Raw genomic sequence first — 16573 nt, forward strand, 5'->3', positions numbered from 1 at the left:
TCCAGCATTATTAAAACTTGTAAACTCAACAGATATTATACTTTATGTTAGATACTTCAAGAACACTCTAAGTGCAAAATAAGTCATTTTTGTCTCACAGATTGCCTGCTTCTCAATTTTTTTTCCACAGTGATGTTTACATTTCAAACTAAATGTCTTTATAGATTCATGAAATTATAATAAATCTTGCGTAAAATCTGCTTTTTAAAAAAATAAAAAGTAGATTTTTGCACCATAACAGCTGAAAAAAATTGACATAATGTTGAAATACATTTCATCTTCTGTAATAAAACCAATGTCATAATTAATATTGAGTCTCAGTCTAATTTTTCTGTTGTACATTATTTCAAAACATATTGGATCTTTTAACTTTTGCTTATAATTTAGGCTAATTCTTCTTTTAGTCTTTGATTTAGGATCATAGTGGGTCCATGAGAGCCTTTCCCATTGAACGTTGTTGGTTCAAATAATAACTGGGCATTAGACAATCATTACTTTTATTTTTCATAAAAATGTCAATGTTAAATGAGTGATTGAAAGCTTAACATTCAACATGCCAGTTTAAATGTTCATTTAAAAGCACAATACAAGTTTTAATCTTGTATTCAATCCGGCTTTGGTACATAATCAGAATCACAATGCATTTTTATTACTGCTGCACAGAAGCTCAATAAGCCATAAAGAATATATGCGAGCGTGTGTGCACTAAGCGTTATACGTCTGTTCCCACCATTGTCTGGTAGTGGAAGCTTATCAGTGGCCTTGGCTGGAGTCCAGCACAGCTCTACAGATGTCAACACAAATACTGATCAGTTGACAATTACAGATTTTTGGCACATGAGATGCGTCACTCTATAGCAGTTAAATCTGATTCCCACGAAAATATGCAAGCAAAAGTTGGATCTCCGTTTCACATCAACAGTCGAAATAAAAGCAACAGTTTTCTTTCACTGTTGCCGTGCGCTTTCCATGCGAGGGTTACAGTGTAGAGAGGTGAGGGTGGGAGTGGCGGGGTGGTGAAGGAAGGAGGTTTGGGACCACTGCATTAGAGGAGACACTGAGACCAGTCAAAAAACCTATGAGGAAAAATACATCATTATCAGTCAACTCATAGTTATTCAATACAGCATTATGTACGCCATGTACACAATAACAGAATGAACTGTCATAATTTGCTGTCTTAAATAAACAGTAATACTGTATAAAATATAAAATTAGGCCAGACCTCAATACATGTGTCACACAGATATATATGTTACAAGGGTTTTACAACAGTACGTGATTTATTGCGTTTGACGCATTCATAGATCTTTAAATGTAGCATAGACTTTGTTGCCAGATGGGCTGGTTGTATTTGAAAACAGCTGATCTACTGGGATCCGAGGATCTCTCAGGTTTATAGTTGCCTACAAGCCACAAATTATTCAGTGTTGATTTCGGAGAAGAGAACAAACCGATAAAAACTCAGTGCCAACATGATCGATACCAGATACTGATACACAACATATGGTCTGAAACCATTTTCATTTCCTTCATGCGATACTGAAAGTACTTCAGTGTCTCTGTTTGAACTTACACCACAGGCATTTCAGTATCCAGCAGCTTTAAGACTGCTGGATACTGAAGATGCCAGGGTGTTTTTTTTTTCTTGTCAAGAACCAGTTACGTGAGTTTAGTCCTCTAACTTTGACTCCGGCCGATGAATTTATTCAAGAGAAAAACAAAATGAAAGCAGAAAGGCGCGAGAAATGACATTTCTGTACAAGAATATTTAGGTTTGGGAAGACATTAATAAATAAAATATAGAGTACTTTTATAAAAGTATAACACACACCATCCTGTCAAAAAGGATTTCTACACTCTTCATCCCAATGCGCACACACACACACACACACATGCACGCACACGCACACCTACACACTCACCTACACACACGCATTTTATGAAACAGGGAAGAGTCATCAGCTACTTATGGAATAAAATTCATTACTTCACATTGATATTAGAAGTATTATGTCATATTAGAGTCATTATTGGACTAAAGTGATTTGGGAAACTTTGCAAAAATGCGACTTTTCTGCATCTACTTTTTATATTATATGTTTATTTAAAATAATGTGATGTAAGCTTCTCAATATTTAACATAATTTGCACTTTTTTTGACCATAAGAAACAAAGGAAACATTTTTGTCAAGAGTTGGGATTAAAAATGTCTACAAACAGATATTACTGCAGATTATTATACATTTTAAAAAGACATGGACACATTATGTGAAGATTTATTATTACAAGTAGCAGCTGCTGAAAGCAGTGGATTCAGTTTCCTTCATTTGTTCACAATCCATTAACAAGCAAATCGAACTTGATGAGAATTAATCTGATCAAATAATAATATTTGAATTTGCTCAACTTTGCATTGGATTAAGTGTTGGATCCATCAGAAGACGTGTGGTAGCCCCTGGTAGAACCTGCAACAAAAATAGGTTTTGTTTAGTTTGAGGTGTGATTTTAAAATCTATGTAATATGACCAAAAGAGAACTATCAAAAAGGTCATCATGAAAAATAAAAATGACGTACGTCTTGGTTTCTTCAGCTTGCTGAAAAACTTGCTCACTCCACTGGAAAACGTTCTGGCGCTGGTGCTCTGAAACAAGAATAGCAGAAAATGTCAGTAGCCTGAACTGTGGCTATTCAATGAGATGAAAGAATTAAGAAAACCTCTTACTGTTGTCCTGCTGAGCGAGGAAGATCCCTGAGATATGGTCATCGCTGAGCGCACCTAAAACGTTAATTCCGTTGGTTAGTATGCTACTGAAAACCAGACAAATTATGTAGAAAAAGGAAATCCTTCATAACTTTTAAAATTATATAACATGAAAAATAAGATGTTTGTACTTTCTGTGCTTCAAATCTACCTTTCTACTGTATCGTTGGCAAAATCCTGACAGAGGAGACAAACTCACCGTTTTGTCCAACAGTGTCCCAAACACCAGAATGAAGAATCCCTTTTAAAAAACATCAAATAAAATCTTTTTCAATTTTTTCACATTGAGAAGCAGGATGGGCATATGAAAAGTATGTACGTGAAATGTTACCTGGACTGAGTTGAACAATGCAAACGTGATGTGTATCGCTCTGTTTTTTGGGCTGACCATGACGCCGACTCCCAAACCCCAAGTCAGTCCAAACAACGGCGTGAGCACAGCCAAACTCCTGGCTATCACGTACAGAACGCTCTTCTCTTCTGTTTGGGCTGCGTTTGCTCCACCTCTCCTGTTCAGTATTTTGTACAACACCACAATCAGAATGATTAAGTTTATCACCACTATCAGGAGAGCAGGGACCACGAAGGCCAGCAGAGCTTTGGACTGGTTCCAGTTGAGCCAACAGACGACATTTTCCCGGATGTACTCGTTCGAGGGAGCAGTTGAAGCTATAGTTATAGTCGCAATGATCAGCGGCGCGCCATATCCCAAAGAGAATCCGATGATCAGCATGGTTAGTTTAGACAGCCCTCCCTCAAAGACATTGAGAGTCCGGTAGAGCAGCAGCAGGGCAGAGGCCAGCATCCAGAAGAACAGGGCCAGGTAGAAAAAGTGGATGAAGAAGGTAGCGGCTGTGCAGGCCGGCGCACTTTTCGTGTTTGAAATGGCCGCTCCAATAATGAACCAAATGTCTGCAATCAGGAGAGACACTGCGATGTTGACGATGGAGACGTGACGCAAGTACGATGTTGAATGTCTTCTTATTTTTCTCCATGCGATGCCTTCAATGATGAGACATACAACCAGGGAGCCCATGGATAGGCCGACTCCAATGTAGGTTATAAAGTCCAACACAATATCCTTTGGGCTGTCGGGTGACATCAGAATGGAGAAGGAGGTGGTATGGTTGCATCTGCACCTGACTGTCCCGTTTTCATTGAGTACAAATGAGCAGCCTTCATCGCTCCATCCTCCAAGACCATCAACCAGATTAAAATCCCAGAAAACACACTTAGGCTTTCCCAGGGTCTCATTCAGAACATCAAATGCTATCGATATGTTGTTAATGTCTGATTCTGGCTGAATAAGCACCACCTTGCCGTTTATGACGCTGGACGATGTGTTCACGCTTTCTCTTGCAGGAAGCACGTTGTCCATGGAAGCAAATAATATTACTGCGACTGACTGCCTGCTTCCCTCGGCTTCTGGTATGTCTATTTCCACGGAGGAATTCAAGTCATCCTTGAAACTGTTTGTGAAGTTAGTTTTGGTGAAAAGAATATACTGTGTTTCTATGATTAAAGGTTTGTTGACGACGAGGGATGTTATCACTTCAAAGGCGCTCAAAAATGAAGAGCTGGAATTTTTGTTTTCTGAACTTTCACTTCTGTTGTCATTGTTCAGTGTATTCCATGTGCCTTTTGCAGCGTCAGTGGTAAGAATGCCCGCACTTTCCAGGATATTCTGAATTAAAAGACAACAAAAAAAGAGCAAATATAATATATCTATTTTTTTCATCAAACAAATGGGTAATTCATTTTTTCTGCTGTCTGTGCAATTCCCTTTTTAATACTGGCCAGGGCAACTGCCCATACAGTCCTGCACAACAACCACACAAATCTGCACTGCCTACCTTTGTAGAGTCCTCAGATAACGTGATTTTTAAAGAATTGGCCCTCTGGCCAATATTTGCAAAGATTTTCACCATGGCACTGATGGTGGCCGGAGAGTTAGTTATGGTCTGAGAGTTATTGATAGTTGCACCCTTGAGGTCTTCCAAGAATACTGGCAGAGTAACCACATCCAATGCCTGTCAAGGTTCACAAACAAACTTTATATTTACAAGTTATAGAAATACTTGCATAAAATGCAGAAGTTGTATCACTGCAGTATATCTATCCAAATTATGGGCTCATGCATGTATCATGAAGTTTGTGTACTTAGCTTAACATTTGCTAAATGTGGGCCTTTGATCAATTTGGTTTTGGATTTAAGAGTCCAGTATTATAGTTCAGGTTTTGTCAGCTTTAGAATGTATCCAATAAGGACAGGAGATGGTATGATTGGAATAAAATGTTATCAGAATTACATAAAATGGTAATTTTACTGTTAAAGGACATCATATATTCTCATATTTCTTGTCAGTCGTCGTTATGTATTGTACTCCCCATTTCCCGGAATTTGTCTGTTTGAGGACCGAACATTTCAGTAAATAAAATGTGTCATGAAGAGTCTAGACATGAGATGAACCGGTTTACCTCCGACTCACTGAGCAGATTCTGTATGACTTCTAGAACACAGTTGTCTTGGAATTCTCCATATGTGCCGTCCGCCTTACAGACGGCTGTCTTGTTTCCCACCTTGCCTGCTTCACAGGATGCAACAGCCACAAAGCCCACCGATCCGGCACTGAATACATCGTTAGCCTTACAAAGAGCTAAAAGAAAAAAGATAAAACGATTTAGCTGATTTTCAACATATTTTCTAATCACTATCCAGATCACTGTACAGCCCCAAAATGTGCACAACCCTGGCAGATTAACAAGTAAAACATTGTGTTAATTTTAAAACCCTCTTCTGATTAAAATAATATTGTTCTGGAGAGGCCTGCTCAGAGTACCAGCCCATTAAAACTCAGAACAAAAAATTGTTCGGAGAGTTTGAGTGTGATTTGACTGCTGGAAAGCCATTAAAGGAATTTGTACAAACTACAAAGATTATATATTATCCCGGTATATTTTTGGAGAGACCTGTGTCACTTCTAAGTTGTGACACAGTTGTACATGTGACCTGGTTTGTATTTTATTTAGCTTTTCAGGGTTCTGTTGTCTGGATTAATGCCCACCATCTTCGATTAATTCCAGAGTTATTATTTTAGAATCCTGTGGGTTTGTTGTCATTTGGCAGGTTATCGTCTCTTCCCGTTGGTTACATCCACCAGGGGCTGTGTATGTGTAGCTGATTTCCAAACCAGGAACTAAACAACAAAATCATAATACTTTGCTTAGAGTACAGTTTATAATACATACTTAACGTGCCATAGGATGTTATTATAAAGCATTAAAATATTTGCTTCTTGAATATTTACTTGGAGGATTCAGGCCTTTAAATTGAACCTGGTAGCCGGTGTTAACAGAACACTTCACAGTCACAGAACCACCACATTTCACCGTTCCTTTGACTGGGTTCACGGTAATCTGTGGTGCTGGTTTGGACGTTAAGGTGAGGCTCTGTGTGAAAGTGGCACCGTCATTCCGCTTCATTTTACACACATAAACTCCTGAAAGACAAAACCAAAGCCATCATTGTTGCTGTAATTTCCTAAAGCCGGATGTTGAATTACACGCAACCATCCCAAGCTGCAATGTTTCAACACTTTGAAGTGGACTCCTACCATCATGAATTTTCAAAAATTTTTGGATTTTGTAATTTGACGTTCTGTCTTGGCTGGGTTTGACTGTGTCCAGGAGAGTTCCAGAACGTGTCCACTCCACCGTCAGGTCTGAATCCAGATTTGTTGGAGGAGGTCCACATGTCAGGGTGACCGGAACCCCAGCAATTATTGTCTCGGGACTAACTGATGTAGTTAATTGTTCAACACCTGCGTGACACAAAGATGGGAAAAAAGAAGCACAAAAAAGCTACAGATTTTCCCCACCATACTATTTATAAATTTATGTGAGAACATATGAAGAAGGTTGAAACATGGTCCAAATTTGTTGAGGGTCACTTACTGACGAAGTCCACAGGATACTTCGTTGCCAGTTGATTTAACATGGCATCTTTTGCTAAATCAAATTGTTTTTCATCCCCAGAAGGACTACTGAGAGTATAGTCAGCGATGGTACTTCCACTCCTGGAATACATAATTATATCTGAATTTAAATTCAGTCACAAAGTGAAGTGAAGTTTCACGCTCTTAGCAGTTCATTATTTCTAAACCTGATTCTAACAGAGTTTTAAACAGTTTGAGGCAGATATTGTTCATTTAAGCAGCAATACAGTAAATTGTTATTTTTTTACTGTGTAACGTCTGAGAATTTTATTGTTATTTTATATTGACTAGTTATTGTCTGGCAAGGTTGGTAAAGTGGCCTGTCCAAGGAAACAACAACCAGACAGACGGTGCAGGGATTCAAACCACCAAGCCACTGATTATAAAATAAAAAAGTAATTTTAAACTTTAAATTCTAATGATTTATATGAACCAGCACATTAACTTTACATAGTAAATGGTTTATACTTACTATATTTAGATAATGTTTTATCAAGTCCAAAAGACTCCAAAGTTCTATTTATTACATTCAGCCATTCACGCACACATTCACACTTTAATGCCATGTGGTTCTGAAACATATATTTCTGAAGTAGTATGATAAACTCTAAATTGTGACTCACCGTAAGGTTAGACTCTTCACAGTACAATCTTTTGACACAAGCTCCTGACACTTTGTTTTAGTCTGTTTGGGACATTAACATGTTCAAGTAAATATTACAATATTACAATTTGTATTATAAGTTCATCCATGTTGCTACAAAATTGAAACATAAAAATTAAATATAACTTACAGTATCATAAATGTCTTTATAAACAGCGTTGCTTTCATCATTATACGACTCTTTGAAATCCATGTTAAGAGTAAATGTCCCTTTTGTAACAGAGGCTACAGTTGTAGCAACTGTTGGGATGTTTGTTGTCATTTCTGGTGTTGCTGCAAATATCATTGTTCTATTTGTCGATGTTGCATGTGTCACTGTTGTTATTTCTGGGGTTGCTGCGCTTGTCACTGTTGTTATTTGTGGGGTTGTTGCGCTTTTCACTGTTGTTATTTCTGGTGTAGTTGCATTTGTCACAGTTGTTATTTCTGGCGTTGTTGCGTTTGTCACTGTTGTTATTTCTGGCGTTGTTGCGTTTGTCACTGTTGGTATTGCTGGTGTAGTTACAATTGTCACTGTTGTTATTTCTGGCATTGTTGTGTTTTCCAATGTTGTTATTTCTGGCGTTGTTGCGTTTGTCACTGTTGTTATTTCTGGCGTTGTTGCATTTGTCACTGTTGGTATTTCTGGTGTAATTGCATTTGTCACTGCTGTTATTTCTGGCGTTGTTGCATTTGTCACTGCTGTTATTTCTGGCGTTGTTGCATTTGTCACTGTTGTTATTTCTGGCATTGTTACGTTTGTCACTGTTGTCATTTCTGGGGTTGTTGTGTTTGTCACTGTTGTTATTTCTGGTGTTGTTGCATTTGTCACTGTTGGTATTTCTGGCGTTGTTGCGTTTGTCACCGTTGTTATTTCTGGCGTTGTTGCGTTTGTCACTGTTGTTATTTCTGGCGCTGTTGCATTTGTCACTATTGTTATTTCTGGTGACAGACAGAAAAATTATCATGCATTTTACATGTGCATATTGTCAATGTGATCTACCAAGGTAAGTTTTCTCTAACCAACCAAAAGTTTTAGACCTCATACATTTATATGTACAGCGAGGCAAGATGGAAGCAGGAAAATACAGAAAGGCTTTTACTGTACATGTGACATGTATAAAATGCTTTTATGTTACTTGTGCTAAAGTATTTATGAAACACATATTTCACATATTTGGTTAAATCATTTCAGTCGACTGTAATCTTTTTGTCCTCACAAGACAAAAAGGTAAAAGTACAATAACCCAGAGCAATGTGTTTCATACCTGGAGAACTTGTGGGACACAAATCAATGTCTGCAAGCCAAAACATAAATGCTCCGGTTAAAAATGATATAACTGCATGTATTAAAAAAAGAGAAGCAGAATCCCCTTGTTTTAGTAATGCCTTAATAGGAAATTAGCAAGCTTACCTGTGATTGGTTGACAGAACTCTTCACTGGAAAGAAGGCCATATTTGCATGCACACGTTTGACTGCTGACATCTTTGCATGAATTGTTTCCATTGCACATGTCACACGGCCAAGCATAGCCATCCTCACATTCACACTTCAGTCCATCAGTGGCGTTTGGAGAGCAGGCTGGTGACATTTTAAAGGATAAAGTCATCATTGTCATCAGCAGCATTGCTAACATTACAAATTAGACTTTGAATGAACAGACTCTTTTACCTGTCGTCAGATTTAATTCTATCAATTCTACAAACTGTGAGAGGGCCACAGGAAATGTTTTATTTTCAAAAGCCATTCTTGTCAAATCAAGGACATCGGGTGGAACGTCGGAGAACGGGATGTGCAAATCAAGAACAATGCCAATGTCCTGTGATTCTGTTGAGGTGAACAGAAGACAACTCATCATTGTTGTTGTTTTTTTGTAATCATGCAATTTGCCATCCATAGAAACCTTTTAGCACTTGCATAAGAGATACTTGATCATTATTTGCATGCATTACTAAAACCCTGCTAGAGTGCCTGTTTGTGTCAAAATCAACTCTTTTTACCAAAACACATTTTACTCAATGGTGGGACAAAAGAGAGAGTTCTTAATGGTGCGATGTACAGCGTTTTACGTGGGTAATTACATTAGTGTACACATAGTCAGATGATGTGAGCAAAATGCAAACACTCGTCATTTCTTCTTACTTGACCTGGGAAAAAACCTTGCAATCGGTTTCATACCATAAAGTGTTGGAGATGATGCAGTTGACATGACGATCAATGTTTCTGTAATTAAAAAAAAGATCTTACAATCATCTCAAATTGCTTTCAAAGCTCCATATAGGATTTAAACAATTGGTTAAATTGTTTGCTTATTCTGAGTTCTCTCTTTCCCATGGATACACATTTGGTCTTTTTATCCTGATATATCTAAAAATTTGAATTTCAAGATCCAAGTCAAATAAATTAAATATTACTGCCTAACATTTAGTGTATCGTACCATAAGGTGGAGGCGATGATGTGGTTGTCAGGATGGCTGAGGTTTCTGTAAAATGTATATATAGAAAACATTTTAGAATCTGTTTTATGTTAAAAATGCTTTCATATACGTAATTCTAAAATCCAGTTTTGTCAACCCTTTGATTAAATCACTTTGCCATCAGAATGAAAGACTCCATTTTGTCTGAACCTCTGAACCTTCTCTGGTTCCTGGCTTTCTTTTCTTCCAGATTTTTCTTTTGAGTCATTGCTTCAAACTATCAGAGTTGGTTTTGAAATCACTTTCTTGGTCTCAGGTGTATAAAACCCAACAGCTATGCATGCAGACATACATGGTGAACTCCAGTATGGTTTTAGTGGCTTTATGTCAAAGACATCACAAAGTGACAGGCTGTGTATAATCACCGACTTGGGTCAGAAGAGGGTGGCATTGTGCATATATGTCGCCAATGTCCTGCATTGTCTCTTGATGCAAACCTGCCTTTCAGATTAGATCCAGAATCGTGAACTTTATGAAGGTCAGTGAACAAACCTTCAACCTTCATTCCAATGCCAGGCATCGGGTGCAGTGGTGCTCTCAGTCACTGAACACTGGAGCTGAGAGACAAGCTTCCTGGTGTGAATCATGTTTTCTGGATATCCAATGAAACAATCTGTTTGGCAGCTGTAGGGAGAATCACACTTGCCTGACTGCATTGTTACAGGTTGATTTCACATCGGTAGGGCTTGCTCTTCTGGCGTTGTTGCATTGACAAGAAAAGGGCAATTAAGGATGTTTATTATTTATTTACTCTTTCAGGGAAATGGTTTTAAAAAGTCTAATGAACATAAATCCTTAGTCCTTGTAAACAGGCCTGTTTTAGATGCAACATGGAGCAACAGGTCCACCAACGTTTTGTGTGTATATGGTTAATGATTTATATTTTTTGATTAATCTGTATCTATCTCCATACCTATGTTCTCTGTCATATTCACATTGGACGACTTGAAAATGTTTTTTTTTTACTTCCAGTCAGAAACATGTTGGTAAAAATCAAATAAAAATATATGGTTTTAAATTGAAATCTACCAGCAACATGAATGATTCAGTCTCACCAAAGATTTTGCATTGCTGGTGAAACTCAGAGGAAATGCTGATGAGAATTATTTGCAAATAAAAGTAAAGAACTGCACTGGAGTAAACCAGGAAAAAGCATTGAGAGCCACTGCTGTGTTCAGTTCTAATGGAAACCAGTTGGAGTTGATATTTCCATGGACAGCGAGAGGGATCTAATGTTTCCTAACCATGATTTCTAAACAGACAACCAGCACATTCACTGAAAGAAGCAGTATGAATATTTGATCCTGAAGCTAAACTCAGAAATGCAAATAAAACATTAAGAGACTCTTAGGAAGCCTTAGAATTTTCCATTTAAAATTCAACTTTTATACTTTTTTTTTGTTGTTGTTATTTTTGCATTTTCACATTTGGTGAATGTGATTTTGGAATAAAATTGCAACTCACAAATAACTCTGCATGACACTAACTAACAAATGTGTGTAGATGGTTAAAGTTATTAGATCTGATCGACATTGCGTGACGTTTGTTTTCAGTCGACGCCGGGTCAACTCAGAAAACAAAAATATCTATCAGAAAAAGTTTAAAATTATCAAATGAAAAAGGAGCGTAAAAAAACAAAAACACATGATCCATTACATTCATACCTGGAGCTGTCGTAGAGGACGGTGTTTGGGTCGTGACTGAAAGTTTCACACATTATTATTAGTAGAGACAGACACACTTATCAAAATCTGAAGTGAAACTATTTTCTGTTGCAGCTCAAACAAAAACATTGTGCATAAACATTTCTGCTTCAGGGTTGAGGGAATGAGAGTATTTGACATAATCACTTCCTCAGCCCTGTATAAACTGCTGCTTCTTACTGCAGTCAAATTCAAATGTTGCGGTTTCCAGAAAACAAGTCTGACGTGTGTTGAGTCCAACACATTCTTCTTCTTTTACACACAGGCATGGAGACAACTTCATTCCTGTTTCCTGCTTGTGTAAATCAGAGCACAAGGAGTTTTGAAAGCTCTACTGAACTGGCCAGGGAAACAGCTGCAGCTCTCACCTCGGATCAGCTCACATAATGACATTCCTTGTTGACGAGCATTTGAAGAACCGGATAAAAATTGTTTGGAGGCCAAAAAAGTTTTAAAAAAGTCATTTGAATCAATTGTAACTGGAACAAGAACAGTTGTCCCCGTTGAGTTACAAAAAAGCTTCAGTTCTAACATGAAGCATTCAACTAAAACCAATCATTTCCAGACTCTGTATGAAAATCACATGAGCTTTTTTCCCCACTGAAGTTAATCATATCATAAAAACATAAAGTGATCCATGGCAAATGATCCATTGTCTATGAGTTTATTCAGCTGGGTGACTGCAAACCTTTTCCTGTTTCAAATTAGTTGAAATTACAAAATGCTTCACGCCAGAATGAATGACATTTTATAGATTGCTCAAAAGTCTACATAAACCTTCTTGATATTTGTTAGAACTACCTTTAAACAGTGACTGAGATTATACATTTAGATTCTGTCCGAAAATGACCTACATTAGAACAGAGCTGGTGTAAGTCAAGTGGAGCTGCCACTTTATCAGCTCTGAAGATACATTTTTTATGGGATGGAAATTAGGACTTTCTGATAACACAATCAAGTAACTATGTTACCTCCAGTTGTTATGAAAATACTGTATATATCAAATATGACTTAGAAGAATTTTGACTTCTTAATTTAGCATCTTGAAATTAGGTCTCTGTCTCTTTAAAATCTCCTCTTTCTAGTTTCTTGACAGTCTGACTCCAGGAAGCCATCACAACATTGGCTCCTCTATTAACTCTTTAACAACGCTCTTACCAGCGTCATTCTGAGAAGGAGCTCGTTTGATGAGCTCACCGGGTCTTTGCTAATTGCTGCTGGCTAGTCTGAAGGAGCTGAGAGAGCGGAGGACTGTTCTGTGAGGCAGAAGCTCGACGTGGAAACGGCAGCTCTGAGGAGGAGCTTCGTCCTCAAAGGTGGAGCTATGTTCACCCAGGTGAATGGTTGCCATGGAGATTAAAGGATTTGTCAAACATGCACGAAAGAATCAAAGCAACATTCCAGGTATGTTTCTGATGAGGAAATAACATCATGACGTAAAGCTCACAAGTCTGTTTGACATGAAACTGCCTCTTTAATGGCAAACTTAAAATTAGTTATATGTATTAAATGTTATTTCCATAATACTTTGGATTCTGGACCTTTTTGTCCTGACATTCCTGAATATGTGACAGAGTTTCTGAACCTACCTGTTTGGCTGCTGTTCACCTGGCAGAACTGACCGTCAGCTGGAAGCTCGTTAATGCAGCCACATGCGTCACCGACGATGGCGTCACACACTCCGTAGGTGATACAGCTGTTATAAGACCAGGCAAAGTTCTCCTCACACACACACTGGTACCCACTTATATTTCGTGAACACACTGTGGAGGGGAGGGGGAAAAAACCCATCAGCACACGGTGGAAATTGTAAATGTTGTTTTTGAGAGAGGAAGAGATATCCATCATTATGAAATGACTCATCAATTTCTTTCACTCATTTAAAATGTTTACCAAATATCAACCTACAAATATCAAATCGTTTGTTTTCTACATGGCCTTGTTGCTCTTGAGACGCTTTATTTAGTGAGGGGGAACAATGGCTCATCGTTTTAGAAAGGTTGGTGACCTTGGCGCTGAACTGTACCGTACCTGTCGTGGCGTGAATGTTGGACATCTCACTGGTGCTGTTGATGGCGATGGGAAAACTGAGGTTGTTGAGAACCGTCTGAAGAATCTCCAGCTCAGACAGACTTACAACAACTTGGAACTCGTAATCAGTGAAATTTGTAAAAGCTAAAGTGAACACAGACAAAGAAAGACCATCAATCATTCTTCACAAAAACTTACACTGATACGTAGACAATAGCCATTGTGCATTGGAGTGACTCACTTTCTCTTTTCTCTCTAACATGAATGCTGGGTGATTTAACAGCCGTCAGTCCCTGTAAAAACACACAGATCAGTCCAGAACTTATCAACATCCAACTATTCACTGTATCAAAAGGAAGCGTCATTGGTTTGTCCCACATTTACATTTTACTACAGGTTTTTGCAGAACTATTTTTTATGCTGACCTCAAAGAAGACGGACACAGAGCGTCTGAATCCAGGCTTGTCCAGAGCGCAACATATTACCAAAAGAACAACAGCCAACCGGATCACCTTTGGTAAAGCCATCCTCGCTGCGGAAAAGTTCAACATCACCATTACAGAAAAAAAACATGTTACACCACTACGTCTAATACGAGGAACTGATTCTAGGAAAAGCTACAAGGACATAATGGTGATGATTTCCTGGTGTTTTCATGTGGTTATTTATCCTGTTTGAGAACATTCCTCTCAGACAGCACTGTAGCCTTAGCTTTCAAAAGTTTTCTCTTTTGTATCAAGGTTTATTCCATCACTGCTGCTTCCCTGTAGCTCGGTGGTAACCTTCTGGCATACAAATCGTAACCTTGACTTTTTACTGCTCTGCCACCTTGACCTGTGGAAGGAATGGGGCAGTATAGGGGCACTCAGGTGACCCTGCAATTTTCACCTCTGATAGATTCAATGGCAATAGCCATGTAGCTCTGCTGGTAAATATACTGCTCAAAAAAATAAAGGGAACACCCAAACAACACAATATAACTCCAAGTAAATCAAACTTCTGTGAAATGAAACTGTCCACTTATAGAAAGCAACACTGATTGACAATCAATATCACCTGCTGTTGTGCAAATGGAATAGACAACAGGTGGAAATTATTTTCATATTTATTTCATTCATTCAGATCTAGGATGTGTTATTTGAGTGTTCCCTTTATTTTTTTTTTGAGCAGTGTAGTTACACAGTTAGAAGCCAACAGTTGAAAGACAAAGACTTACAGACTATCACCTATTTGGTTGAATGTTGTTTCCTACCAGCTTCTAACAGTGTCAACATTTGAATAAATAAGAATTTGAGACATATTGGCTCAAATTCTAACAATCTGACCAAAAACAGGAGTTTTATAAACTCTTTATTTGCTGGCGATTTAAGCAGCATTGAGAAGCTGAAAGATAACAGTTTTTTAGATAAAAAGTTGAAATAAACCAGGCGTTAAGAGATAAAAGTAGTATAGAGTTGAGTAGGAAAGCAGTGGAATTGAATTATTTACCTCTCCATGCAGCCTTGCTTCCAAAGCAGCTGGTGTCTTAACTGCACAACTATTTTGCTGCTCTTGTTTAAAGACGAAAAGTCTTCCAAACAAGTAAAACACCTTTTGCGAACTTCCTGGAGTCTTTTTTATGAATGCACAATCTCTGCCAAACACACCCCGGACACTTAATTATTTTCGGTGTCCAAAAAAAAAAACATTTAGCGACATTTTATTTCCCGTTTGCATAAATATTTGCTCCATTTTCTAGTCAATTTATGTTCTTGTGACATACAAACACAAGAAAACCTAAACACAAATTTACGCAAAACAAGGAAAAGAATTCTCCATGCACCCACATGCACAATCACAATGCTCAAAGAATGTTGCACAGAATCTGTCCACCACAGTTACAATTCATCAGAACAATCAGAACACAAAAAAGGTCTCAGGTAGTTCTACACCTGAAGATCAACATTAGGTAAACTGGTTCCATCTTGTAAGTATGAATTTCCTGAAGACGATTTCAGAGATCTCTCTCTCTCTCTCTCTCTCTCTCTCTCTAGTGCTTGTTTGAACCAGATTTTAGCATTCTGACTTTTAGGGGAGCGATTTATGAATATACATGAAGTTAAAAATAGCTGCATAAACTATAGCTTTTTTTTCTTTATGGTAATTTCTGTAGAGGTTTGGTTGTTGAGACTTTGGTGCAAACATAACTGGTGTCTCTTAAGAGTAAGTGGACGAGGAGAGACGGTTCACTTCTGGAAAAACGAGCAGAGCTTTAAGGGAGGCTTGGAGGTGAGCAAGAAGGTATGTATAATGGAATGTCCTGAGTCTTCTATTATGTTGTGAGGTTATTCCCTCATCAAAACCAGACCCGGAGGACGTTTTGATTCTTTCTTGAATGTTTGAGGAATTCCAACCATTCAGGCTGCCTAAACGCCTGCTCATTACATAAGGCACCGCCTGGTTACCCAAAGCTCCTTGGAATTCCCCACAGAGCAACTCCCCCAGTCAACTCCTCCAGACTAGCAGCAGCAGCAATTAGCAAACACCTGGTGGAACTGTGCTGGTGTCTGCTGATCTCATTACACAGACTATTTCTCAGTGTAAAGCTCCTAAGAAATGAAATATTAACCAACATCTGATGTGTATTGATGACGGCACTAGACAAAATATAATGTTTATTTTTGGTTTTCTCAACTGCTGACCATGTCATGTTTAGAATGTTCATTCTTATGTATTCACAGTGTAAAGTGTGGTGAGCTGCTGTGTTGCTGAAATGTGCTATGCAAATAAACTTGATTGGTGATGATCAGAGGGCCCAGCAGGTGGCACTGGGGCAGCTGTGGCTACTATCCAGTAGCTTGCTGCCAGTAATGTATGTGTGTGTGTGTGGGTGGGTGTGTGTTTGTGGGTGTGTGTGTGTGTGTCTGCTTGGGTGAATGACTGTGAAGCGCTTTGAGGTCCTCTGGACTTGATAAGGCA

At 38.3% G+C, this 16573-nt stretch overlaps 1 protein-coding gene across 2 annotated transcripts; it reads right to left on the minus strand.

Moving 5' to 3' along the window:
- Nucleotides 1-480: 480 nt before the first annotated feature.
- Nucleotides 481-15176, minus strand: LOC129369164 (adhesion G protein-coupled receptor F5-like). 2 transcript variants are annotated; one of them, XM_055044526.1, is made up of 25 exons: nucleotides 15104-15176; nucleotides 14041-14147; nucleotides 13857-13908; nucleotides 13616-13759; nucleotides 13174-13347; nucleotides 11546-11581; nucleotides 9843-9887; nucleotides 9583-9627; nucleotides 9076-9231; nucleotides 8818-8985; nucleotides 8672-8701; nucleotides 7555-8345; nucleotides 7384-7445; nucleotides 6720-6841; nucleotides 6380-6586; nucleotides 6074-6265; nucleotides 5831-5962; nucleotides 5244-5422; nucleotides 4619-4795; nucleotides 3097-4449; nucleotides 2965-3006; nucleotides 2727-2780; nucleotides 2579-2645; nucleotides 2411-2468; nucleotides 481-1076 (listed from the first exon to the last, which is right to left on the minus strand). In XM_055044526.1, exons 2-24 carry the CDS (start codon nucleotides 14140-14142, stop codon nucleotides 2422-2424), a joined length of 4377 nt encoding a protein of 1458 aa, XP_054900501.1. In that variant the 5' UTR covers nucleotides 14143-14147; nucleotides 15104-15176; the 3' UTR covers nucleotides 481-1076; nucleotides 2411-2421. The 2 variants fall into 2 exon arrangements, with proteins under 2 accessions (XP_054900501.1, XP_054900500.1); XM_055044525.1 differs by having other exon boundaries at nucleotides 481-2468.
- Between the last annotated feature and the right edge of the window lie 1397 nt (nucleotides 15177-16573).

The sequence above is a fragment of the Poeciliopsis prolifica genome, unplaced genomic scaffold (assembly GCF_027474105.1).
Source record: "Poeciliopsis prolifica strain line A6 unplaced genomic scaffold, Auburn_PproV2 SCAFFOLD020, whole genome shotgun sequence".
Lineage (NCBI taxonomy): Eukaryota > Metazoa > Chordata > Actinopteri > Cyprinodontiformes > Poeciliidae > Poeciliopsis > Poeciliopsis prolifica.